Source organism: Emys orbicularis, chromosome 17 (assembly GCF_028017835.1).
Source record: "Emys orbicularis isolate rEmyOrb1 chromosome 17, rEmyOrb1.hap1, whole genome shotgun sequence".
Classification (NCBI taxonomy): domain Eukaryota; kingdom Metazoa; phylum Chordata; order Testudines; family Emydidae; genus Emys; species Emys orbicularis.
Genome location: NC_088699.1, coordinates 7,466,537 through 7,491,920, shown reverse-complemented (window position 1 = coordinate 7,491,920; position 25,384 = coordinate 7,466,537). Strand labels below are relative to the sequence as shown.

General features: G+C 39.7%; 1 protein-coding gene across 1 annotated transcript; it reads left to right on the top strand.

The window, feature by feature from the left end:
* The first annotated feature begins 1,087 nt into the window (after positions 1 to 1,087).
* On the top strand, positions 1,088 to 25,375 carry MYO19 (myosin XIX). Its single transcript, XM_065418356.1, has 24 exons — positions 1,088 to 1,128; positions 3,195 to 3,339; positions 4,399 to 4,547; positions 5,083 to 5,196; positions 5,889 to 6,021; positions 6,302 to 6,371; positions 6,803 to 6,905; positions 7,162 to 7,258; positions 7,848 to 7,924; positions 8,721 to 8,811; positions 10,534 to 10,705; positions 12,319 to 12,392; positions 12,503 to 12,624; positions 14,709 to 14,822; positions 15,228 to 15,404; positions 16,453 to 16,599; positions 17,173 to 17,280; positions 18,449 to 18,519; positions 19,645 to 19,751; positions 21,497 to 21,666; positions 22,755 to 22,884; positions 23,103 to 23,188; positions 23,722 to 24,030; positions 25,247 to 25,375. Exons 1-24 carry the CDS (start codon positions 1,117 to 1,119, stop codon positions 25,373 to 25,375), a joined length of 2,907 nt encoding a protein of 968 aa, XP_065274428.1. The 5' UTR covers positions 1,088 to 1,116.
* The last annotated feature ends 9 nt before the right edge of the window (positions 25,376 to 25,384 follow it).

Below are 25,384 nucleotides of genomic sequence, written 5' to 3'. Positions count from 1 at the left end.
GACCTTGATTCTGAACCTGTCTGGGAATCCTAAGAGCTTAACAAGTTCATGTTCACTAGGAAGTTTGGGTGAAGGACAGGATACCACCTGCAACTTAGTTCAGGACAGAGGTGTCTTTGAGGGAAGCTCTTGTCTGGTCTTCTGGCTGGATGAAATGGATTAGAAGTGATCTAACAGTAGCTATAGGTCTACGCTTCTGTAGAGAACACATGTTAAAATATTAATGCAAACTGAATTGTAAGAATAGTTTGGGACAATGGAACAAGATGCCAGGACAGGTAGTGGAATCTCCTTTGCTGGAAATAGTCAAGACTAGATTTGACACTCATCTATTGGTGATGAATGATTTAATGATGATGAGCCAAACTGATCATTAGCATATGTCAATGAACCTGTGAAATTACACTAGTGATGAATTTGGCCTAATTAAAGCAACAAAGGGGAAGGCAGGATTAATGGGCTGCTTGGAATCTAAATGAGCCCAAAAGAAATCTCTCTATAAGTAAGGCTCTATAAGTTTAAGTAGTCAAATAAAAATGTATTTAACAGGCTAATTCTTTTGAAAGAAAAGTGAGGAGTGCATATAAAACCAATTAGCTCTTTGGTCTGTATGTTTCCTAGTTAGGAAACTTAAAACTCATTCAGTTTGCTTCTTTCAATCCCATGGCTGAAAATATTTTATGCTCCCTCTTTGGTAGTATGACTTGGTGGAGTTCATATGTTGGGAGTATTAGTTTTTATCTCTTTACAGATCAAGCTATTTAAACTTGGTTGGCTGAGAGCAAACCAAGTATTTTTATTGTTCGTGTAACAACATGTATAAGCTAGCTAGCCCCCATTGTTAACTAACTCCTTATTCTGGTGGGGCTGGCTTCTCTAGAGAAGAAAATTTATATCCGTACAGGCTTATCTCCTCTCCAGGAAAGCCATACAGAATTCTGTGGTTTGCATTACTCTTTCTGAAATAACAAAGTGGATTTCTTTTAGGACCTCCACTTTGACTTGAACAAGGTCCCCCAGTCTGAAGACCTTCACTGTATCAACTCTGCTACCCAGGATTCCTGTTTATAGAGCTTTACAAATTCATCCATACACAGCATCAGACAACTGAATAATATGCCAAAACAGGTAAAATCAAGCCCCAATATTGTCTGTCTTCACTAATTTAAACTTTTTGTCATGAAATAATGCTGGGCTGAGGTTCAATTGATTGTAATCCACAATAGGAGACTGTTAAAGTATTCTCTCCCTCTTCCTTGTTGCCCTGCAGCTGCTCCACAAATTTGTCAATAACCTCTGGGTAATCTCGAGCCACTAGATCTGATCAGTTTAAGGTTTTGATCTGTTACTTAAGATTGTTTTAATATATGGCTGATAAAATAAGTAAGACTAGTGAGTACTGGCAATTAATTAATTTAGGTACGCCTGCATTCAGAGATGCAGCCAACTACAACTGGAAATTGTAAATTACAATAGACAATCATTATTTTTAATCATTCAAATTATTTTTTCAATAACATTGTTTAAAAACCCAGGCAGAAGGAAAAAAGTGCACATTTTAAGAGTTGATCCTATTTTTGCCTTTAGCCATACATATCAATAGATGAAAGTGAATGCAGGGAAGTTGGGCTAACTAATACAAGCTAGCAAAAAGGAGTCTCCCTTTCCAGGACTTATTACAGCCAGCTCTGCAATGGAGTTTGCAACAATTTAAATACCATAAACATTAAACAGTAAACAAATGAGAGGGCAGGGGGAGAACAAGGCATATTTTCCCACAGATGGGGGAATCAACGACAACAAAACTACTATTGTCTGAAGAGCAGTATTTGGCTTTGTGTAGTTCAGCATGTCTAGCTGTGAACTCATTGGATCCCTTAATGCTCATACATGGTATGATAATGAAAACCATTATTCATGTCAACATTTGGCCTACTCTCTTCTCATTCAACTTTACTGGTAAGCCCATTTTTATTGGTATGCTATAGAATTGTGCATGACTTTAAATCCAGTTCTATCCAGTCTGGAAAGAGATTGGAGATCCCTAAGTGGATATATTAATTGTGAGGAATTATTATTCTAGTTTGTATATTATTCCTGCAGAGCCATATGTGCAAGTGGTGTTTAGAGGATGTTATTTGTCCATTTGAATGCTGCTGAGGTCAGTTAACAAATTGTATTTGCTAATTCAGAAGCTTGTTGGTATAAACAAAAACCAGTGTGTTAAGACATGGTGAACTTGTAATGCTAATGATAGTTACATAATTTGGGGGCGAGGAGAAAGAATGTTTGCGGGAAGAAATGCAAAAATCTGCATTCGCCCCCCCCCCAAAAAAAAAAAAAAACCCACCCAAACCAAGCACCTGATACCTGTGTGTACTGGCTATGCTTTCAATTATGTATGCTTAACAAACAAGTGACCTTCCTAACAGTGTTTTCAAGGACACTGGAGCCCAGAGGCTCAGATTAAAGTATTTAAATAAGTTATATGTGGAGGGCCAAATTCTGATTTGATGCAGACAAAGTAGTATAACCCCTCCATTCGCCTCTCCAGATGGGCACATATATATTGCAAAACCATACTTGTGGAGCACCATGTTTGGCTCCAAAAAATGCAAGCCTGGGGAACCTCCATTAGCCTTAGTACTTCTGATAACTAATATGATCTAGGCACCAGCCATTAAGGCCAATAGACCATCTCCTTGAGTCTGATCTTGTGTTGAGTATATGCTGTTCAGAGGAGTCAAAATCCCCTGGTCACTAACCACTGTGTAAGTGTATCTGTTCTTAAAGAATCACAAAGTTGCCAACACCAAGAAGTATACATTTAGGGACACATTTATCCATGGTGTCATTCCTCTTGAGTCAGAATTACACCAGGGATGAGTTCAGCCCCTAAAAGTTGTCATTAGTTCACGATCTCTCATGCATCAAATAAACACCTTCTAAAGCATGTATAAAGAGTGAAACACAACTTCCAAGGTACTGATATATATATTCTTAATACTTCCTGGGCAGAGAGGTCAGACCAGTAGTAAAAATGTGCTGAATTATTTTTCTTGCTAAGACTGCGCTTAAATCAAATCTGCTTTATTTGGAAACTGGAAAGGGACTTTAAACTACAGTTGAAGAGGTGAAAGTCCACCTTGGTGTTCAATCTATTACTGGTGTTATCTTTTATCTGTGCTTTCCAGGTGAATGGCCCAAAGAGAGGTCCTGCCATCCAGAATGAGCTCAATGACTCATTCAAAGAAGAGGTTAAAGCTTTTCTGAGTGATGAAGATAAATTGCATCTCTTAGATGACCTTACCAAAGTTAATCCTGTAACCACAACAACGGGTCAGTATTTGTGGCCATCAGAGGCATCTCCTGAAAGGTTACTTCACTTCACATAACAAATAACTGTCAACATATACTGTGACAAGGTGGATGAGGTAATATCTTTTATTCGATCAACTTCAATATATTTAAAAGATATTCCCTATCCACCTTGCCTCTCTAATATCCTGGGACCAACACGGCTATAACAATACTGCATACAACATATATTGTGGTCAGCTATTCTGAGCTCGGTAATACTAGCATGAAAATAGTACCTGTGGACATGATCCAGAATCTGTTGAAGTCAATGGAAAGATTCCTGTTGACCTGAGATCAGTCTTTAAACTTGGCTTGATCAATGTTCTTTAGCATTGCTTTGAAACCACACCGGTCTCTCAGCAACATGGAACTAAGATTTAAACAAAAAACCTTTCATCTATGTCACTGGTTCAAATGCACCTTGAATTGGTAGTGGTTGGCAGTTATTGCTACTGGATGGCTCTTACATGGCTATCCAAAAGGATTTTGTGCTTTCAGTCCAGTTTCTGTTAACAGATTTCCTTATCTTAAGACACCATCACAAACAGTAGAGCCCTCTTACTGTAATGGTCTTAGCAGAGAAGCCACGGATTGAAATCAGGCTTGGAAACTACAGTCTTCACTTAACTTTAAAAATGGTCCTTTGTAGACTGAGATGAGGCATATTGATACAATGTGGAGAATTCTCCATTGCTTTCTCCTTTTTCTGTGAATGAATAGATGATTCAATCTTCAGGGCTGTGTATGTGGAACCTATAATGAGAATGCATAAGAAATTAATTAGTCAAATTTGGTGTTCTTTAAATTCTTGTTTTTAAGAAAATAAATGAACCTATAAGAGGAATATTTATTCCTGGTAGACATGCTAGCAATTCTTATTTGACCATTCTCAGACTCTGTAAAAATCTGATTTAAATCAATCTGTGAATAGGCAAAAAAGATAGCATTTACCTAAAGATTTCTTATCCAAATAGTACTGGGGAAAACAAAAATACATTTGTTTTTCGAATAATTGCTAATAGAACATATGTTTTTCAGTACTGAAATGTCTGCAAGCAAGGTACACAGTAGATGTCTTTTATACATATGCTGGCTGCAGTCTTGTGGCTGTAAATCCATTTCAACCTATCTGTTGCCTCTATTCGCCGGAGCTTATGAAAGAGTACCACACTGCACTTCGTCCTCAGGTAATGGTGGTGACTGTTCTTACGAAGCAAAAGAGATGAAAAGTCATCCAAATCTGAACCAATAAACCAGCTATGTTAGAACCACTTCTAGCAAAACTATATATGCTTTATTCAGCCAGGGCTCTTTTCCAAACCTGTGCATTTTTGCCTCCCCCTTCTATTGGCCAGGTTCGTTCCTATGGTGTATAGTTAAGTGCGCATCTCAAATTTTAGTTTAAGATAGAGCCGTATGTAGAAGAAAATATATGGTTGATATTTCTGTGCTCAAATTCTTAAATCCACTAGAGGAAGAGACAGAATATTCTAGTGACCTGAACGTGAGGCTTAGTGAGAAACTCCTGAGTTCTAATTCTCGTTGTATGGCCTTAGGTTACACAGCTTATCCTTCTGCTTCTGTTTCCTGGGCCCAAATTCTTCTGTTCAGTTCTATTTCCCTACCTCCCTGGGCTGGTGAGGATTAAGTAATAGAATCTCTGCTTTGTTTTAAACATAACTGTTTTCCTTTTCAAACAATATATATACTCTTTATTGTTAGGAGTTGAAACCTCATATCTTTGCTGTGGCTGAACAGACCTACAGAAATGTTGAAAGCCAGATTGAACCAATAAACCAGTCTATAATTGTTAGTGGTGAAAGTGGTGCTGGAAAGGTAAGCCTAAGATGGGTTTTTTTTTTTTTTTGCCTCCCCTTTTTAATCATCTTCTGAGACATTAATGTGGTACAAAGCATTTCAGCTGGCTCTCTAATTTGAAGAAGGAAGAGAGAAACATAAATGCAATTGGTACAGAATACAGCAGGCAACCGTAAGCCATTATAGTGTGGGGGAGGAGAATGCACTCTGGTTCGAGTCAAACGGGCCATGCTCAGTCAAACTGCGTTCTGGACCATATTTGTAGTTCTTGATAGAATAAAATTCCTGTTGAAATCAAGGTAAGGATAGCAGAGTCTGGCCCTTTGCTAGGACTAGATATGATTTAGCGTAAGCCCCACATGTCAAAACACCCACAAGATTTGAGGAGTTCTAACTCTGACCCTGATTCAACAGTTCATCCCTGCTCAGCAAAGCACTTAAGACAGCTATAGTTCACATACAGCTTTGCTTAACAGAATAGCTGTCAATTCTGGCTATGCTTCAGAATAGCTGTACCTTCATTTTTCTTACAAGAACCTAGTCCAGCCAGGCCCTCAAGCTTGTGCCATAAATTTGAAAAAAATCACTTTCCTCAACACAATCACTAGCTGCACAATGTTATTTTCCAATAGCCAAAGCTCTTGTCAGACTTGCATCTAATTAGTAATGTGAGAGCAGACAGAGGCCTATTGTCAAGATTCTCTTTTTAGACTTGGACTTCCCGATGTCTTATGAAATTTTATGCTACTGTTGCTGCATCATCTACCTCTCCTAAAGGCAATGAAACAGTGGAGAGGATAGAGAAGAGAGTGCTGGACTCCAACCCTGTTATGGAAGCTTTTGGTAAAGACCTTTTTTTAATGTCAAACTTAAGGGAAAACAAAACCATGACTACATTGTAAGTGTGTGGGGTTTTTTTTGTTTGTTTGTACAAACCTACACTATCCCCCATTATTCCTCTTTAAAAAATCACCTCTGAAATACTCAAGCAGCATGCAAATCATCCTATATATTTGTGTGTCCCTAAAAGAAGAAAATAAAACGAGCTCTGTTTTTGTTTTGTTTTCCCCATTATCGGAGAATAATTATGCTTTGTGTGTCCCCACTCCTGGTAACTTCACAGGAAATGCATGTACTCTTCGGAATAACAACAGTAGCCGTTTTGGAAAATATATCCAGCTTCAGTTAAACAGGTATTAATTGTTATGTAAAATGCTCAAACTGTGGTGGTGGTGTTTGTTTGGTTTTTTTTTTTTTTTTTTTTTTGACCTTCACAACTTTCTCTTTTTGCAAACATGTGTCTCGAGTCTTCCACAGAACATGGAATGGAGTGTTTTTTGTAACGTACCTTGGTATATTGGGATGAATTAATGTTTCCTGGATTTACCTAGTACATTGTCAACACTTAAAGGACATCTATCTTGCAAGATTGTACCAATGGACTACTCTGCACTTGCATGGCTAATCAATTTAAGAACTCCATCATAGTGTCTTTCATAAAGTAAAGACACCAGAAGCTTAACAGTATTAAAAGTTTAGGGGTACCTTGCATACTGTGACAACAGGCTGTGCCTAGGACTTCTGTTTTTAAGGGCATATACTAACATGTTTATTCTTTCTCTAGATCACAACATCTGACTAGTGCTTCCATCCAAACATTTCTATTGGAGAAAACCAGAGTTGCTTATCAGGCCCCACGTGAAAGAAACTTCCATATTTTTTATCAGGTTTGTGCTAGATTAATTTATCTAGGTATTTCTAAAGTACATTAGTGATAGAACCATGAGATCTGACAGAAGATCTATTGCAACTTCCTAGTGTTTTTAGAACAGTTCAGTTTTTTACTCATGGTTTAATTCAGTTTTCTGGATCTTGTGTTGTCATCGCATTAAGTATGTTCCCAGTTTGCTAATCATCACTCTGCCATTTATGTTGTTTCATACAACATTAGGATTCAGTAGTCTCTTCTGTTTTTGTTGCAAGATCACAAAAGGTGCCACAAAGGATGAAAGACTGGAGTGGAACCTGCCTGAGGGTGCCAATTTCTTCTGGCTGCCAAATTCTGAAAGAACGCTGGAAGGTAAGATTTAAAGTTGACAACTGAGACTGTTAGGAAAGGTTAAACTGTTGTATGTAAAATATTAATGGCCCGTGGGAGTATGGTCTTAAGGAAGAAAAATCACTCGAGAGAAACTTATGGCTCTGGTACATTGGATTTATGTTCCATTTTCACAAAGCTGCCTGCCTGACTTTGACTCTGTTCGGATTTCACTTTGCACTGTTAAGAATTTGTACTTGGCCTAGAATAGCAAGTCCTGATCCAGGGCCTCTGCATCTCTGAGGCTAAGTTTACAAACCTTGTGTGATCTCTGGCTGCTTCAAGAACTTGCTACCTAACCTCTAAGGCCCACAAAGGCTCGATATTGTACTCAATATTAAGTCACTCAGTGACAGTAGTATAACTAATAGTATGACTTCTGCTCCTTTGGTTTGGCAAAGCAGATGTTCTTGTGCTTGCAGCTGGTACTTTCAAAGGGGTGCCCAACCACCTTTAGGCTCCTTTGAAAATTTCAGCTGTCCTGTGTACACTGCCCTTTTTGAAGGGATGAGAGTGGTGTTGGGTGGCTTATTTGTGTTGTTTTTTTAATAACACCTGTTTGGCTTTCCAGAGGACTGCTTTGAGGTGACCAGAGAGGCAATGTTTCACCTGGGCATTGACAGCTCCACACAGAACAATATTTTTAAGGTCAGATAAAAACACTGTAAACTCATCTTTGAAACTAAGGATCTGGTTTGCATATGGTTGTTTGGTGTGAGATCAGTCTTAGTACCAAATCCTGCAGTCCTTGCCTTACCGGGCAAATCTCCTACTGATTTCTCAGGCAAAGATCCCATGAGTAAGGACTGCAGGGTTTGACTTGTTAACAGCAAATCCTGAGTGAGAATCCTACCCTGCCTCCCCAAGACTGTGGAACCTGTTTGGCTATTGTTGCAGTAGTCCACACAACGTCTGCGGGTGGGGAAAATGGCTCTCTGGCATTCCCCAAGATCTTTTGGAGGATCCTGCCCACTCTTGGCATCTGTTCCGCTGCATTTAGAGCCCTTGCTAGCAATAGAGCAGGGTGGCAGGATGATGGGGAGGATGTGCTTCTAATTCTTCATTTCAGCAGTTGACTGCATTTGTTCAGTGTAATTTTGTAGACAGATGTTAAACTAACAGTAGTTCTTTAGTATAGCACCTGTGGTTAGGTTATACTATCTAACGTGTAAACGTTTTAACTTCTAAGGGCTCAGTTCTGCTCTCAGCGAAGTAAATGGTAGAATTTTCATTTACTTTAATTTACTTGAATAGTGCAGGATCAGGAACTAAATTTAGTGGCTTTAAAAATATAAGCAGCTTCTTTCAAATGATTTCTGGCTTGCATATTTGCACAAATGTTTCAGCTGCTGTCCTGTTCATCTGGGGTATTTGGAACCCAGATGCCTTTAACAATGATAGGTGAATCTGAACTCCAGAGTTCAAATGCCTGTTTACGTTGCAGATATTAGCAGGACTTCTACACCTTGGTAACATTCAGTTCTCTGATTCAGTGGATGAATCCCAGCCTTGTGAACCAGAAGATAATGCCAAAGGTGAGGCCCCAAACATACATAGCTTTAGTGTTTACTTTCCTATTAGGTAACTAATATTGAAGGATAGTGGCACCAGAAAGACCTGATGATGTCAGAAGTACATAATCTCATATACTGTACTCTTCCTTTCATTAGGAGACCAAAGTGGGGAGAGGAATGACAAGAACTGTCACTTAATTGTATCCTCTCCATTATTCCTTTCATCTGTTTTTATAAAACATCAGAATGCTGCACAAACACTAATGTAATCGTCCCATCCCTGTAAGAGATCAGGGGAACGGAGTGATTTGCACAAAGGCACAGAGTGAGTTGTTGGCAGAATCATCATCCTTGTTCCTAGTCGTATACTTACACCACATGGCCCCCAGAGACAGAGACCTAGACTGGAGGCTTTATATATATTTATGTGCTTAAATATTCAGGTTGTAATTCCATTTTGAGATTCCAATCTGAGCAAGTCTGTCAAATTACAGCCTTTTATATACCTTAGATACTTTACAAGGGAGAACATATATTGAGCTTCTTTCCTTCTATCTGTAGAAGATCTCTATGACCTAAATTTAAATAGCCCCAGTTTTCCATGGAACTAATAGTGGCCTAATCAGAAAGGCTTCATATTTCTGTTTCACAAGTTCTGACAAATTCCAATGGCTTTAATTTGGGCCCAATAATTTCTAGTACACTTCAGCTGCTTTTTTGAGTTAGTACGGTCTTAAGTCGTTTAAATTTTCTGCATACATTGCACAAGGAAATCTTGACTCCTGCTATGACAGGGTTAAGTTCTCTAACTATGCCAGATACATCTCCTCTTTTACTAGCAATAATTGTTTGTGTACTACCCTTCGTGGATTTAGTGACCTCTTTGGGCAGTGCATGCTGGGGCTTGTGAGATGACAAAATAAACAGACAAGGGTGTATCTTGAGAGAGAGAGAGAGTCAGTCTAATTTCGGGTGGCCAGTTTTAGACACTGCATTTTAAGCCCAGGTTTCAAACTCGGGTTCAAGCCTAGCCCCCATACCGTCTACACACAGATTGTGCTAACCCAGGGTCCTGAGACCCCTTGGGGTTCAAGCCCTGTTGCTTTGCAGTGTAGATGCAGCACTACTGGACTCGTGCTCTGGGAGTCTACCAAGTGTCCCACAATCCCATGGGCCAACTTCCTTTGTCCTCTAGACAGTCAAGTTTGGTGGACAGTCAAGCTTTCCCGCACTGCACCGTGAACAAAAGGCTAGAGCAGCCACATTTTGGGTAGGCATTAGGAAGTCTGGAATATGAGTGATTGGACTGTGGGCCCACATCATGCAGTGATAGATGCTGGAGCTCCAAGTTGGGACTCGGGATTCAACAATTCCTAACCTGGGGTTAAAAATGAGTGTAGATGTTCAAGCCCTAAGTTAACAAACCCAGGGTCTGCTAACTTGAGTTCTTCTAACCCTGGGCTTTCATTGCGGTGTAGACATAGCCCGAGAGGTGTGTGGGTTTTTAAACAGGCATTGTTGAGCACCTGCAACGTGGGTAAAATTAGTGGGTATTCAAAATTAGAGGCCAGTCTTACAAAATTCTGTCTTAAAAGTAAAAGAGCATATTCCATGAAGTTAGAAGCTTCAGTGTGGGCTATCCAAAGGCCACTTTTTAATCTAGATTAAACTTCTGGGAGGTGCTTAGATTTTTTAAGAAACAGGTTATATTCATATGATACTTTCTTTGGCTGTTTGAACAAGGTTTTGTGAAGACCACTGCAAACTTGCTAAAAGTATCTGTAGAGGAGCTGCTGGAAACACTAAGAATTCGAACGATAACTGCTGGAAAACAGCAACAAGTCTTCAAGAAGCCATGCTCCAGATCAGAATGTGAAACTAGAAGGGACTGCCTGGCTAAAGTTATCTATGCTAAGTACGTTCCATCAGCAATGTTGCCGTGACTGTGTCTATACAAGGTTTAGCTAAAGTGTCAACGTGACCAACAGGGTTTTATCCTAGTCAGTCATTTCTACTTATTCATCTGCAGCCTATCTACATGTACTTGTCCTTGGAAAGCTTGCCATGTGATGTCTGTTTAAGAACATTTCTAATCAGTTAAGTTTTATCTTCTACATGTTTGAACATTTGAGGATTTTTTTTATAGCATTTTCAACTTGCTAATAGCTTTATTTATATATATATATAATATATATAACATTTAAAAAAAAAAAAACAATATGCCAACACTTTACAAACTCTTGTTTCATTGCACTGGCTTCCTCCGTTTCATCTGTGAAATTGCATTAAGACAACTGCTCTTCCCCTCTCTTGCAAATACAGCAATTGCTTACATGGATGTTATGCAATTACAAATGGGGAGGAGACGTGGTCTGTGCAATCACTAATGGGATTTAAATGCATTTAAAACGTGGCTTCTATTCTGAAAAAGCTTAGGAATCCCTGAGCCACTGCTCCTCACTGTAGTTATTTGACTCATGATGTTTTGAAAGCGGGAATGAAATTGACTCATGTGCAATAATTAAACAATATAGATGCAGAATTATATATCCAAGATAAAATAGTTTGAATACATGGGTCAGTGCTGTGAAAATTTTTGTTTCTTCTCATCCACTTCCATAACAGCCCTATGTGCTTCTGCCTTCTGATAAACATTAGAGAAACAAATGTGTGTATTCTCTCTTCCCTCCTTCTCCTCCCCTCTTCTTGAGACCCGGATCCTACAATAAGTTCTGCATAGATAAGGGGCTTAACGCATACCTCATTGTATGACTAGGGCCTTGATTGTAAGCTTTTTGGGGGAAGTGGTCTTGTATTTGTGCAGCTCCTAGCACAATGGGGCTGCATTGCTGGTGCTACTGCAGTCGAAGATAAACATGGTATAGGTGATATTAAAATAAAGAAAAGTTTCTTGAAGAAACTCTAGATCAAATTCTGCCTTCACACTCTGTGACTTCCCTTTGATTTGAGTGAGACAATGTGATGTAAAGTAAGGCCGAATAAGGCCCTGTGTCCTTAACTGAATTAAGGGTTTAGGTCCATGGGTTTTTTAGATGCCATTTTCAAAAGGGCCTTAGACTCCTAAGTCAATTAATCATTACAATGTTGAGCAGAGCAACGTCTAAATACGTGTATGAATCCGCTAAACTCCCTCTAGTCTCATGAAGTTTGGTGGGAGTAAAGGGAACAAACCCTGTAGAATAGGGTCTTGACCTTGTGCTCACATGTTACAGTCTAGTCCTCTGCTCCTCAGAACTCATGAGACACAATTAAGTGAATTAGTGGCAGGGGTATATGGGCTCTTCATTTGTTTCAGGAGGTCTCTTAACTTTATTCAAACATTCATGGCATACCTCTGACTTCATAAAAATTAGTTTAGCTGCCAAGGTAAAGTGTGAAACTATAAAATATTGTGGTATTGGCAGTAACAGTAGGAGTCAGAAAAAATCACTGGAAAACATAAATCAACTGAATCTTTACAAGATAAGTGTAAATCTTTCCAGCTAATCAGGGTTCTGTTATTTACAGATTATTTGACTGGCTGGTTTCAGTGATAAACGGAAGCATCTATGCAGATTCTCTTGTGTGGAACAACTTTATAGGTATGGTTTCTAGTCCCTTTTAATTTAAGAGTAGAAAGTACGGTAAATCTTCTGTAGACCCAAACACACTAGATCTGATAGAAAATAAATATTTCCCCATATTTCTCTAGGTTTGTTGGACGTTTATGGTTTTGAATCTTTTCCTGAAAACAACTTGGAACAGCTCTGTATTAACTATGCCAATGAGAAACTACAGCAGCACTTTGTAGCACACTATCTGAAGGCACAACAGGTACCGTCCCTCTACGAGATGTCTAACACAAAGCCATTGTATTTATTCCTATGTTACTACACTGTTAAATTCCTAATTACAAGACTTTTTTTTTTTTTTTTTTTTTTAAACCTAAAACTGTTTTATGGCCTGATTATGCAACTTTTACTCGGTCACAGAAATAATTGGGATTGCACAGGGAGGTCAGGATTACTTACTTGACCAAGGATTGTAGTATTGGGCCCTTGCAGGGAGGGGGAACATCTGTAGAGGAAATTCATCTGTTCATGGATACACACTTTAAAAGCTGTCACCGGGGTTCCAGTGACATTGTGAATTGCTGAAATGTCCAGAGCTCATCAAAGGGGCATAGTGGTGCCGCTGAACTTGTTGGGCATCTCCTTCAGGTGTGCGGAGTCTGAACAGCGATTTCCTCAGAAATTGCAACCACAGCACACCTTTCCTGTCAGGAACAAAGGCGTTCAATGCATGGCTCTGTCTTACACAAGACTCTGTAATGGTCTTGTGGGCAGTTCCTTAGGGCCAACATTCATCCCCTGCAGAGAGCTCATGCAGGGCCCTGTAATAAGGGCTTAAATGTTGCTTTGTGTGGGCCCTCTGCCCTGGTAGTACTACCTCATAAACCAAGTTGCCACTCCCTTGTCCCTTCAATTGAAATAGAACACTTCTTGTCTGCCCTGGGTTCTTCTTAGTGGGAAATACTTCTTGTCCTTTGCCAGGGCTATTTCCCACTCTGCATTTCAACCACTAGAAAAGAAGGGCTTGAGTTAATTTAGAACCATACAAACATTTAGGAAAATACTTTGCTAAGCTGTTGCAACCACTGGCTAGATCACAAGTAAGAAACAAACTCATTGCTAATTAGATCTTGATGCATCTGAATCTAAATTTCAGACCTATAAACCTTCAGAATGTAACTGTTTACATTTGTGAAGTTTGTACAGTATCTAGCACACTGGGGCTTGTGGCTGCTACTGTAATATACTTGTTGAGTTGCATTCTAACCCATTATTATTCCTATATCCCCATTATACTTTTTGCCCTTTCAACTGAGCTGAAGGGTACAAGGCTATCTAGTATTTGTGGCAGTGAGGAGATAAGAAAATTATACATTGCAGACAGCATAGTAGTGCAAAACAGGCCCCAAGTGTACGTTATCCAGAAATTCACAATCTTGTGCGCTTGTGTGTTCCACTGACTTTTTCTTAAACTGCTCTCCTAGGGTAACTTTGTACAACATGCCAGCACACACGGGGTTAACAATCAGTACAGATGGAAACTAGGTTTTGCGCAAATGACTTTTCCTCTTCCAACTGAAACAAAATCATAATAGCCATTTCATGCCAGCTGCAAGTCGCTGCTTGACGACTTCCCCTTCTTGACATGGCTGCATGCCAAACAGTTTATATTCCATTAGTGAGTCTGCCTAAGCAAGTTTGACTTGCCACAAATTTTTAAAGTTAACAAAAATGAGAACTTGTTCTGCTTTCTCACTTGTCCGTTTGTTCTGCAAGAATGCTGAACTCTGTGCAGCACAACTACAGTACTTTAATCAATTACATTGATTTTTAACTGCAATGCAGTCATTTCCCCTTTCCTTTTGGATCTAATTTAGTTTTCAACACAATACTGTTAGTGGATGCATGTTGAGCTCTTGCTTAGGGCTAAATTCTGCCCTAAAGGGATGCTCTTTCCCTTTAAGGGAAATCCGAAGGGGTATCTGAGTTACAACTTGGCTTCACCTTGTGTGATCACTCTGTAAAGCATCTCTGCAGTTTTATGAAGAACTGCACAATTCCACATACACCCTGCAGATGGCCCTGTGGGGATCTGATGCTACTTAGCCAAAGGTTTTAGACCTCTTATGTGAGAAGGAACTTCAGAAGATTTGTAGTTCTGAAAACGATGACCGATCTGCTACAAGTGGTGCTGTTTAAGGATATGAACTGACTTGTTTAAAAAGCCAACATGTAACAACTGTATGTCCAGTGACAAAAGCCCTAAGTGAAATACTTCACTAAGTATACTGTGAAATACTGGTGCCCTGAGGAGCAAGAACATTCTCCACATTTCTCTTGTATTAGGAAGAATATGCAGCAGAAGGTCTAGAATGGTCTTTCATAAACTACCAGGATAACCAGAGCTGTCTAGATCTGATAGAAGGAAGCCCTGTCAGCATCTTTTCTTTGCTGAATGAGGTAAGTTTAAGAGCTGAACCGAGAATACTGTCTAGCCTGCTTTTCTTCCTTTCCTCAACTGTCTCCCAAAATGACCAAAGAGAGTAGATTTACTTAAAGGCAAAAGAGCCAACTGTTTCCATAATGCTATAGGGGTGCTTCTTTCCCCACATCCCTCCCCCAGTCTTGCAGGGTATCCCGTGTAAATGCACTCCATTGATGTCAAACATGGAACCCCCATGACTGTGTCACTCTTTTAAAGTACTTGAACATTAAAGGACTTGGAATACCAAATGGAACATAGACAAGTAAAATGCCTTCAGGTCTAAGTATACTAATGTCTGAAAGATTTTAATTGCTGTGCAGGTAAAGTTTGCTTATTTCAAATAGGACATGCTACAATTCTGCCTTGTTTTCATTACACAGGAGTGTCGTCTGAACAGATCCTCTAACGTCAGCCAATTCCAAACCCGAATTGAGAACTCTTTGTCTAATAACCGGTGTATAAGCCGGGACAAGTTTAGTAAGAAGCCTAACTTTGTTGTTTCCCATTATGCTGGCAAAGTCTGTTACCAAGTGGAAGGCATGGTGGAGAAAAACAGGGTATGTATGTATTTTAAAAAATAAACTATAAAATAAGCACATGGCTCATGAAAGAAACTAGCCTAAAAATCAAAAGCCTCCTTAAACTAGTCTTTAACTGCTGTTAACACAGTGCATGTGTCCACTACTAGTAGATGACATGTCAGAGGGGTTGATCATCTCAGTCCAGTGCCTAGTGAACAATCACCAGCACAGGTAGCACCTTTGGCAGCCGGCTCAGAGGCCCAAGGATTAAGGGAGCCATGCAAACTCCACGACCTCTCGCCCCTGAAGATGTTCTCTCCAGGGTTTGGTCATATTGCTGGGGCAGTGTAGAGGCGTGTGCACTGCTGTTCCATATTGTGTGAATAGAGGACTTCAGCCTCCAGAACTGTCTTTGTGGCATTTAATTATGAATATTAAATTCAGACTTTAAACTTCATTGTGATCAGGGCAACAGCAGCATGGACTTACCTTTGGCCGTTTACCAATATCACATAGAAACTTAAAACTTAGCGTCTTTCTGCACTATGCCTACCAGGAAGTTAATGAAGTGATCTGTGAACATTGGAATCTATTTTATATTATGACATTTCTGATACGGCAAGTCACTTTTTTGCAAGGAAACTTTAAGAAATGGTATCATGTGATGCAGTGAATATCATCTCTTATTAAGCATAGGAAAGTTCTAATGTCCATTATGAGGACTGCCCTACCGTTAGTTAACTAGCCCTAGGGCGGCTTAACTAAAACTAAACTGCATGAGTGCCTTAATCTTCTCATTGTGCCATCCCTCCATAAGAAAATGCTAGTAACAGACACAATTTTTACTAAGTATGGTGGTAGATCTAACTCTCAAGCATTTTCCTATATTTGTGAATTCATATTAAATACATGTGGTCAGATCTGAAATGGTCTCTAAACTATTGCTTTTATTGAGTAATAAAATTCTGATACAGCTTATTTACTAACCTCATTGACTCCAAATGTGATGAATATTTAGTTACATCTTTAAGGGTGCCTCCAAGTAACTCCACCAAATCCTAGTGACATGTATTTGCCTATATAGGACCCAGTTCCACTGGAGTTACTCCAGCTTCTGAAGAATTCCCAAGACTGCTTGCTTCAGAAGTTCTTTCCCATGACAGAAAAGAGCCAAAATGATACCAAAACCCAGAACAGAGCAGCAGTTGTTACAGTGGTCTCCAAGTTCAAGGTTTGTCCTGTTTGAGTGTCTGATGCTACTTAGATACTGCTGCTGTCTTCAAGTAACTTGATGGTAAAATCCATCCATTTATTTCCTGACTCTGCGCCAAATAATGTTTGATACACTGGTATAAAACTGAAAAACTCCACACTGTTCAGTAGAGAGCCTCTGTATTTAAACAAGTAGAAGTTGGAGTCTGTTGTACTTCCTTTGTGCTTTTTAACCCATGTCTTGTGGCCGCATGTCAAACCAATACCTACCTCTCCAGACTTGCTACAACACCAGGCATACAGCAGTCAATCCAGCACACTTACGAACATTGAGGTTACCCACAGAATAAAAAAGTGTCAGAAGCTGTCTTTAAATGGAACACTGATAATTTGTTCTAGCCGTCCTAAAAAAGAGCAGCTGTGCTTATTATGCTGAAATTAAGCAGTTCTGTTCTTGTGGGCCTGTAAACACTGCCATGAATAATCATCAGGATTTTTAAAAAAACATAAGTATGATTGGCCAAACTACTCTGGAAAAACAAAAGGGCCTCAATATGGCGTGGTCATTAATAATTGCTGTTTGTTTCTATAGGGTTCACTTGAACGTCTGATGCAGATCTTGCATAGCACTACACCTCATTACATCAGATGTATCAAGCCTAATGCTGATTGCAAGGCCATGACTTTTAAAAAAGAAGAGGTAACTCTACAAAGAATTTTCCTCATGGAGTCCATGTCTTTTTCATTGGTTTCATACTGAACTTTGCATCAGGCACTGTATGATATGGGTTGTAAAGCACTTTTCTTTTCAAATATCTTGAAAGTTTCATCTGAGAAGAGGGAATTTACCAGAGGTAGGGTAGATGATGCTTAAACTTCTCCAAACTAGGGTGAATCTTCCGTGAGGCTCTCTTCACTGCAGCTTCATTGATAAATACTGTGTATGTGAAACATCAGTTTCTCTTAAAAGATGCTGTTCAGTACAAGTTTGGATTTAGTGGTGTGGGGGGCTTTGAGCTCACTAAACCTAGCTCCGAATCAAGACCCATCTTAATGGCACAGTCTATTTTATAATACACTCCTTTTATTAAATCTCTGCCTACTCCTAGTTTCTGTACAGGGAAGTCTGCCAACTCAGATGAGAACAGCTGACTTGCATGCTGAGTGGGAGGTTCCTTGGGAGCAGAGCAATTGTAGCTAAACTTGGAGATTCTCAGCTGGTGTAAAATCAAAAGCTCTGTTGAATGGAGCTATGCTGATCCTTGTATCTACAAAGGATCTATCCTGATGTTCTTTGATATTTAAAAACAAGAATCCAGTTTGAAAATTCAGGATAAGTTTCCTGCCACTTTAAGTGTGGTGGGGCACATAACTGGCAAATCCTCAGTACAAACTGCAGGTAAGAGTTTAGCTTGGGGTTGGAGCAAAACCACCTACTTCACAAAGTAAAGGAACTTCTGCCACTAGTGAATGAGCTGAATGTGTGATGGGGTGGAAATCAGACACCTAGCGAAATTGAGCCTCAAGACTTCTGGCAAACTGTCTGGGACAGGACAGTCCTGTCTAACTCTGCTCAACAGAGTCAGATGTAATGTATCATTTGTTTTAACACACTCACCCTATAGTACGTAGGCTAAACTCCCACTGTAGTAAGTAGATGAGCGCCATAACTTTGCCATCTTTCAAAGAATCAACAGATTTGAGAGCTTGAACAGGTGAATGTTAATTGCTTTTGGAAACTTGAATAGAAAGGCTCAAGTCTTTGAAAAACTCATAGGTTATCAAAAGCAGTTTGCATTGATAGAAACCCTGGTAAACCTTAATAGCAGTACCTAAACAGAATTAAAGTGTTTTAATTCCTGCTATAGGTTCTCAGTCAGCTTGAAGCATGTGGCATAGTAGAAACTATCAGCATCAGTGCAGCTGGATTTCCTATTAGGTAAGTCCTAATGAATTTTAAGTTTCTCCTGTTTACTTTTAAGGAGCTATATTCTGAAGATAAACTTCATAAGCCAGATTTGTCTAGTGCAGCTCCATTGGCTTCCACTGAGTTCAATCAGGGACAATTTCATCCCTCTCTATATATTTATCTACCCACTCAATCTCGGTAGCAATATAAACTCTTATCTGAGTAGCCAAATGTAAATTGGCAGGAAAACTACATATTCTGCTGTATGGCTTATTTAGACAAATACACCTTGGTGAAGAATTTCAAAATTCTTTGAAATTCAGAAAAAACAGAATTTAGTTGCATATTCCCTACCTTCCTTTTAAAATCTCCATGCTGAAAGGCAACAGCCCTATGACCTGTTGGCCCAAGAAATATGGGTACAAGATTGTCACCTAAACTCTGAAATGTCCATTTCTCCACCCCCCACATCAGTATAGCAGTTCATTATGCTGCCACTGGATCAGGTCAGCCCTTGTGCATGACCATCTTGAAATCTGCCAATGGCACAGACAAGATTCAGTTAATTATTCTGTTCTTAGTAAGGAATTTTGTATTCTGAGATTTGGAGAACCAACTGGGGATTTAACAACACAATTCCCACTAATTTTAGTTAGCTAATGTCTAAATCCCCTAGTTCTTGGTGGAGATTTTTGAAAACCAGCTATCATGAATGCTGTCTCTGGATTTTTCTCATGGAAACGATGGGTTTTTAAAGCGATTTTGAGCAATTCTTTTGCAGGGTTGCTCTGTATTTAAGAACCAAGATTTAAAACCGCAGAATAGCTTTGTGACGCAGTAAGTTGCAATGATCTCTCTGGGCAGTGATAGCTTGCCTCCAGTAGTAAAACTCTGAGTTTAATCAGCTAAAAGTGCAATAATCCTGTTTAAACAAGGGTGTGGAATGTCTGCTGTTGTAGTGTAGAATTCCCTAAACAAAAACTAAGTCTATACCTGTGTGCAATGGAAGCTTGCTCATCCTTTACTTCAATAAACCACACCAAAAATTAGGTGTCGTGTTGTTTGTTTGTTTTTCCATTAAAAGGTAATTTTTAAGCATTTGAGCTATACAGTAAATGGTACTCATGTAGGATTGATTTTCATTTTGGCTGTCAGGGTCTCCTTCCAAAGTTTTATTGAGCGTTATAAAGTGCTGAGAAAATCACGTACATCGAATACAGTGCCAGATGAAAATGGTTTCTCTCCTGCTAAGAAGAAAAGAGGTAAGTTTTTATTCGTTTCACTCAGCTCACTGCAGTGCACAGAATTTCTTGATATTGCATAAAACAAATACAGCTACTGTATTATCACACATTCAGTTTTGGGGAAGTTCCTCATTTTTGAGCTTTCATAGTATTTTTACGTTCTAGTCATTGTTAATTTCCATACAATCTGGCATTTAAGGCAGGCTTTTAAAACTGTTTAAATAAAATGACTTCCATGCTAAATCCTCCATCTTTGTGCAGATGGCTGTATTCTTATCGGGAGTAGAATACGATTTTCAAATGATCCTGTTTTTGCTTTTTGTGAATATTTTATATTTTGCATTAGATAAGTAAACTGGAAAATTTTAAGTTTCTTTTTTGTTTGCTTACGTTCCTTTCTCTGTGTCTTGTATCTGTTGCCAAATACACCGTTGGCCTCTAGCTTTACTGGATTCTGCTGCTGCTTCTACCTTTCGCAAACTTCTCTGTGCGCGTCTGTATTTCAAAGCAACAATTGAGGATGCATTTAAAAAAGTAATCCTATTCACAAGGTAATGCATATGCTATGTATTCCTGAAAGAGGGGCTATTAGGAGAGGGTACCAGCTCATTCATTGTTAAATTTGGCATGGAAAGTATCTGCAACATGCACCATATTAATCAATTTTTTTAACCTTAATCTAATAACAAAGTTCGTACATCTAACTTTAACATGGAAAAGGAAGCCCAGTAAGCTAGGAAACATTGGTCATTGGTGCAAGAGGTTCTAACTGGCTCCGTCTACTTGTATCTGGGAAGATGCTGATTGCTTAGCTTTGGTTAGTTATATGCAGTAAAGTATAGGCAGATAAATATTTTGACTATGGCTCTCAATTACAAATTTATTGGACACTGGCATGGGAAATGCCTTCTCCTGACTAGCTGCTATCCCTGCTTATTGTGGTGGGTAACAGGCTGAGAATGAAGAAGAGGAAACTTTATTTCCTGTTGGTGGGAATAAGCAATACGGCTATTGGCTCCCAGTGATGGCCAATGGAAGCACTGCTCATCCCCAGGTGTTCTCAAAACTTCAATATTCAGCCTAAATGTATTGCTTTTTCCAACTCTTCCATCTCCTAAAGAGAGAGAAGTATTACAGTGAAAAAATAGAAACACATGCATTATTAGGGGTAGAAAGATCCAGGGATTTCCAAGTTCCTATATTTGACATTCAGAATTGCCATGCAGCACTATTTTATACTCTCTGAAAGAGAGATGTAGTTGTTCTAGTCTGTATTGCCTATCCTCCAGTCTTACTTCTTCCAAAAGAGAAATTAACTTGTGAAACCTTTCTCAACCAATTTCCCTCATTCTCCCGCTCACTCTGCTGTCCTTTTTTTTTTTTTTTTGTCTATTTCTATCTCAAAAGTGGCCAGAATAATCCCTAATTCATTGATAGAATCATCTCCTATTTAGGTATCTCCAAAATGTTTCCCTTTTAAAACTACAGTCTAAAGCACTGTGGTGAAGTCCTGTTCAGTGCTTTTGCTTTTTTGCAGAACATTGTCCTTGAGGGTCTAAATCCCTTGCCGCTTGCTCCTGTTCTCAGTTTTGTTTTCTAGATTGCATAGGATCTGTTATCTGTTCAAATCAAGTCTGATTGTTTCTACATAGGTGGTTATAACCATTGCAATAATTGTACCCCTTTTACTTATAGTGAGACTATTTTCCAGTCTTTAATTAGATGCTTGACTTTCCCTCCCTTCAACATGTTTTATTTTGCAGGTTTGACTCAAACAGCAAATAATGATGAAGGGTTACGCTTTGTCATCCATGATCTTCTTCAGAAAATGACGGTGGGACAAAGTGCTGTTTCCCTTAACCAAACAGAGACCAAATCAAACTCCTCTTCCATGTATTGCGGAAAAACCAAAATCTTTATGACTAATTCCATGGTAAGCATGTTACATCCATCTCCTGGAAGAACAAGGGTGTGCTTCTGCAATACAGGTCACAGCCCAGTTCCATTATAGACGACGACAAAACTGCTGACTTCAGTAGAAGCAGAATTTTGCACCCTGTTCACATTATTTCCAAAAAAAACCAAAAACCTTTTACACTTTGTTACGTGGTGAAAACAATCCAATGGGAGTAGGAATTTAGTCTTTTAAAAACTCCATCGGGTAAAGGACATGAGGCATTCACCCTCACTGTACCTTTCTATGTCCACTCATTTACTGTTGCTTGTCACAGGTGCACTAAAGATTATATTCAGTTTCAGGCTGATAAATTTAATTTCTCTCCTATGGGCTTGTCTACATTACCCGCTGGATCGACAGGCAGCGGTCGATTTATTGCATCTAGTCTAGACGCACTAAATCGATCACCGAGTGCTCTCCTGTCGACTCCGGTACTCCACCGGAGCGAGAGGTGCAGGCGGAGTCGATGGGGGAGCGTCAGCCGTTGACTTACCACAGTGAAGACGCCATGGTAAGTAGATCTAACTACGTCAACTTCAGCGATGTTATTCATGTAGCTGAAGTTGCGTAGCTTAGATTGATTCACCCCACCCCACCCCCCGTGTAGACCAGGCCTAAGTGTCAAATCCCCTGTTCAATGTGCTTAATATGCAGCTGGACTTATAACTACATGCTTTGCTGAATTGGGCCAAAGCTAATGAAACAGACCACTTTAAACAAGCTTCTTGTATTGGCCTTGATAGAAAGTATCTTTCTTCTAGGCACTTTTCCCACCCCTAGGTCTCTTCCCCCTCACTTTAGGAGTAGTGGGCTCTATCTAATTAGCCTGTCTTTTCTTAGGCTTTTAAAAATATGATCTACGGTTCTAGAAACTGAAGTATTTCCATGTCTCCATGGATACATTAACCCACCACTGTTTAATAGTTTTCTAAAACGTGTTCATGCAAAATACCAAAGGATCCATGTTATAAATTAATGAAAAATGAGAGGCCAATCGCAGCTTTTTCCTAAATGATTGAATGGATATGCAGTCTACTAATGCCAAGATTTTTTCCTTGACACAGCTAGAACAACTTGAAGCTAGAAGAGCAGCAGTACTATCTGAGAAAGCATTTTGCATTCAGTGTTGCTGGAGAAGATTTAAGCAGAGGAAGCTATCAAAGCAGAGATGGTCTGCTACCATCATCCAAGCTGGTAGGTGAAAGCTGATACAGGTGTGCTTTTGATATCAAAAGTAGTTTTTTCCAGATGGGTTAAATATTTAGTATGTCAGGGTCTGGGGGTACTATAATTGAACATTGGCACAAAGTTTACAAATAGGAAATGTATACCACTGGTTTTGTTATAGGTAAGTGCGCTGAGATTCTCTATATGCCAGTTCCTTTATTCTTGACTCTTGATTAAATCTTCAGCTGTTCGCTCCTGGTTAGCAAAGAAACATTTCCAACGAATGCGCAGGGCTGCTACTGTTCTAAAGCATGCCTGGAGGAAATGGAAAGTAAGTACCATACTAACTGCACTGACTCCGTGTCTGATTGCCTGCTTCTATTTATGCATTTAAAAATATTCTCCTCCTCCTCCAAGTAGTCATAAAGAAAACTTAAAAGTACATTGCTGTGACTTGGTGTTTTATTCCTTCCCATTACTATAAATATGCCTCCTCTGTTTTCCTTAATGGGAAAGGAGAAAACCGCTCTCTCTAGTCTCCTCTCCTGGGACTGGAGTTAGTTTCCTCAAGCTGAAGGATTGGGGAAAGGCAAGAATTCAGAGTTCAGTCCTGCAGTTAGTCCCATTTGAGGGCAGTGGGATCAACTCCTCAATTGCTCTTCAGCTTCACTTAATGGGGAGTTAGTGTTTTAACCAGCCACCTAGGCTTGTTGAATTCTGCAGACTGTTGTCCTGTTTGGTTGAATTACCCATGTTATTTTTGAAAGATTCTAATAATTTAGGGGCATAGGAGGCTATTTCTGAACTAGCTACATCTGCACCTTTCAGTCTCTCAGGAATGTTGTATTGTCTCCCTTCCCTAAGGCAAGGATGGATGCGCTAGCAGCAAAGGAGCTGGATTACACTGAAGAAAAACTCCATTCCTCTGTTCCTGGTGCTACCGTTTTCTTAGACCGGTCACCTAGTCCACTGGAAAAGACTTGGCCACTAAGTGCAATAATCCAGTTCTGGCCTCTTGGACTAGTTCTATCTACTGCACCCGTTACAGTGGTTGGATTTCGAAGAGACCTGTCCCTTCTGGCATGCTTGAAAATACTTCATCAGAACAATGGTTACAAAGTGGAGAGCAATCTGTTTGGTTGTGGTATCACCTCCATTAGAGCACTCCCACAGGTAATGTACCAAACACTTCAAAGTCAGCAGTATGACCTGACATGCAGTAAGCTCTGGTTATTGCATAATGGCAGAGCTAGTGAGATTTACTGTCCAAACTTGGGCCTCTTGTGCTTGTGACACACAGCCTCACCCCACAGATGCCCAAGGCTGAGGGAGACTTCCTGGCACAGCCAGACTTCCTATGACCCTAGGCATGTCATTTAACTTATGTAAACGTTACAGATAATAATTTGTTCACTCCACCAGGACACTGAATGTTAATATAGTGTCAGAGGAATCTTGAGACTGAGATGGAAAATGCTCACAGAAATGCTAAGTATGTGCATATAGCAGATGCTAAAGAATCTGCAACACCAGGGCTTCTGAGAATTCAGAGGAAGGCAACACTGAACTCTCTCTCTCTCTCTCTCTCCTACTTCTTTGTTTCCAGAAGAGATCAAATTTTGGAAAGAGTCCATTAGGTAAAATTACCCGCAAATAGTCAACCCCACACTTGCTTCTCCAAAAACTGCTCTTTACTTAAAGGCCTACTTTTTGGGGGGGGGGTCCTGTTTCTCAGCATGAAATAAACTCAGACACCATCATAGGACGCTAAGCATGAAGGAACACTTGTGTAAGGTGATAAATGTGCTCAGCACACAGGTGCCCTAAATTCCAACCACTGGTTGCACATTGGCATTCAAAACCAAAATCTCCTATTTAAAAATGTAGTATTGTAACCCTTGCTGGTTTTAATGACTTATTGTACACATTCTTCTCTGCTGAAAGCACCAGAGGGTCCTGTGGCACCTTTAAGACTAACAGAAGTAATGGAGCATAAGCTTTCGTGGGTGAATGCCCACTTCATCAGATGCAAGATGAAGATGCGTCTGATGAAGTGGGCATTCACCCACGAAAGCTTATGCTCCAATACTTCCCTTAGTCTTAAAGGTGCCACAGGACCCTCTGGTGCTTTTTACAGATTCAGACTAACATAGCTACCCCTCTGATTCTTCTCTGCTGTAATTTCCCTGAAGTCTGAGAGACAGATTTCACCACCCTTACTTGCAGTGAGTTGTATTTACTAACTCTGCAGGTAGTCTAACTTCAGTGGGCTACTGACTGAACAAGGTACTGTTTAGTGACTGTTTGGTAGCAAATTGAGCCCAGTGTGTGGCTATTTTTCCCCCTCCCCCCCCCGGGCACAACTAAAAACTACTTTTTTTCTTCCTAGGGCTCTGTCAAGTTTCACTGCAAGAAGTCTCCACTGCCTCATGCAGACATCAGTCCACATAACCAAGCCTGTATGATCACTGGATTCAACCAAATCTTACTAGATCGGAAAAAACTGCTCACTACATAATGTGGACTT

Coding starts and splice junctions, on each gene's coding strand:
- MYO19 (XM_065418356.1), top strand. Junction 4,548..5,082: donor ACACTGCACTTCGTCCTCAG/GTAATGGTGGTG, acceptor CTTTATTGTTAG/GAGTTGAAACCTCATATCTT. Junction 22,885..23,102: donor TGCTACCATCATCCAAGCTG/GTAGGTGAAAGC, acceptor TTAAATCTTCAG/CTGTTCGCTCCTGGTTAGCA.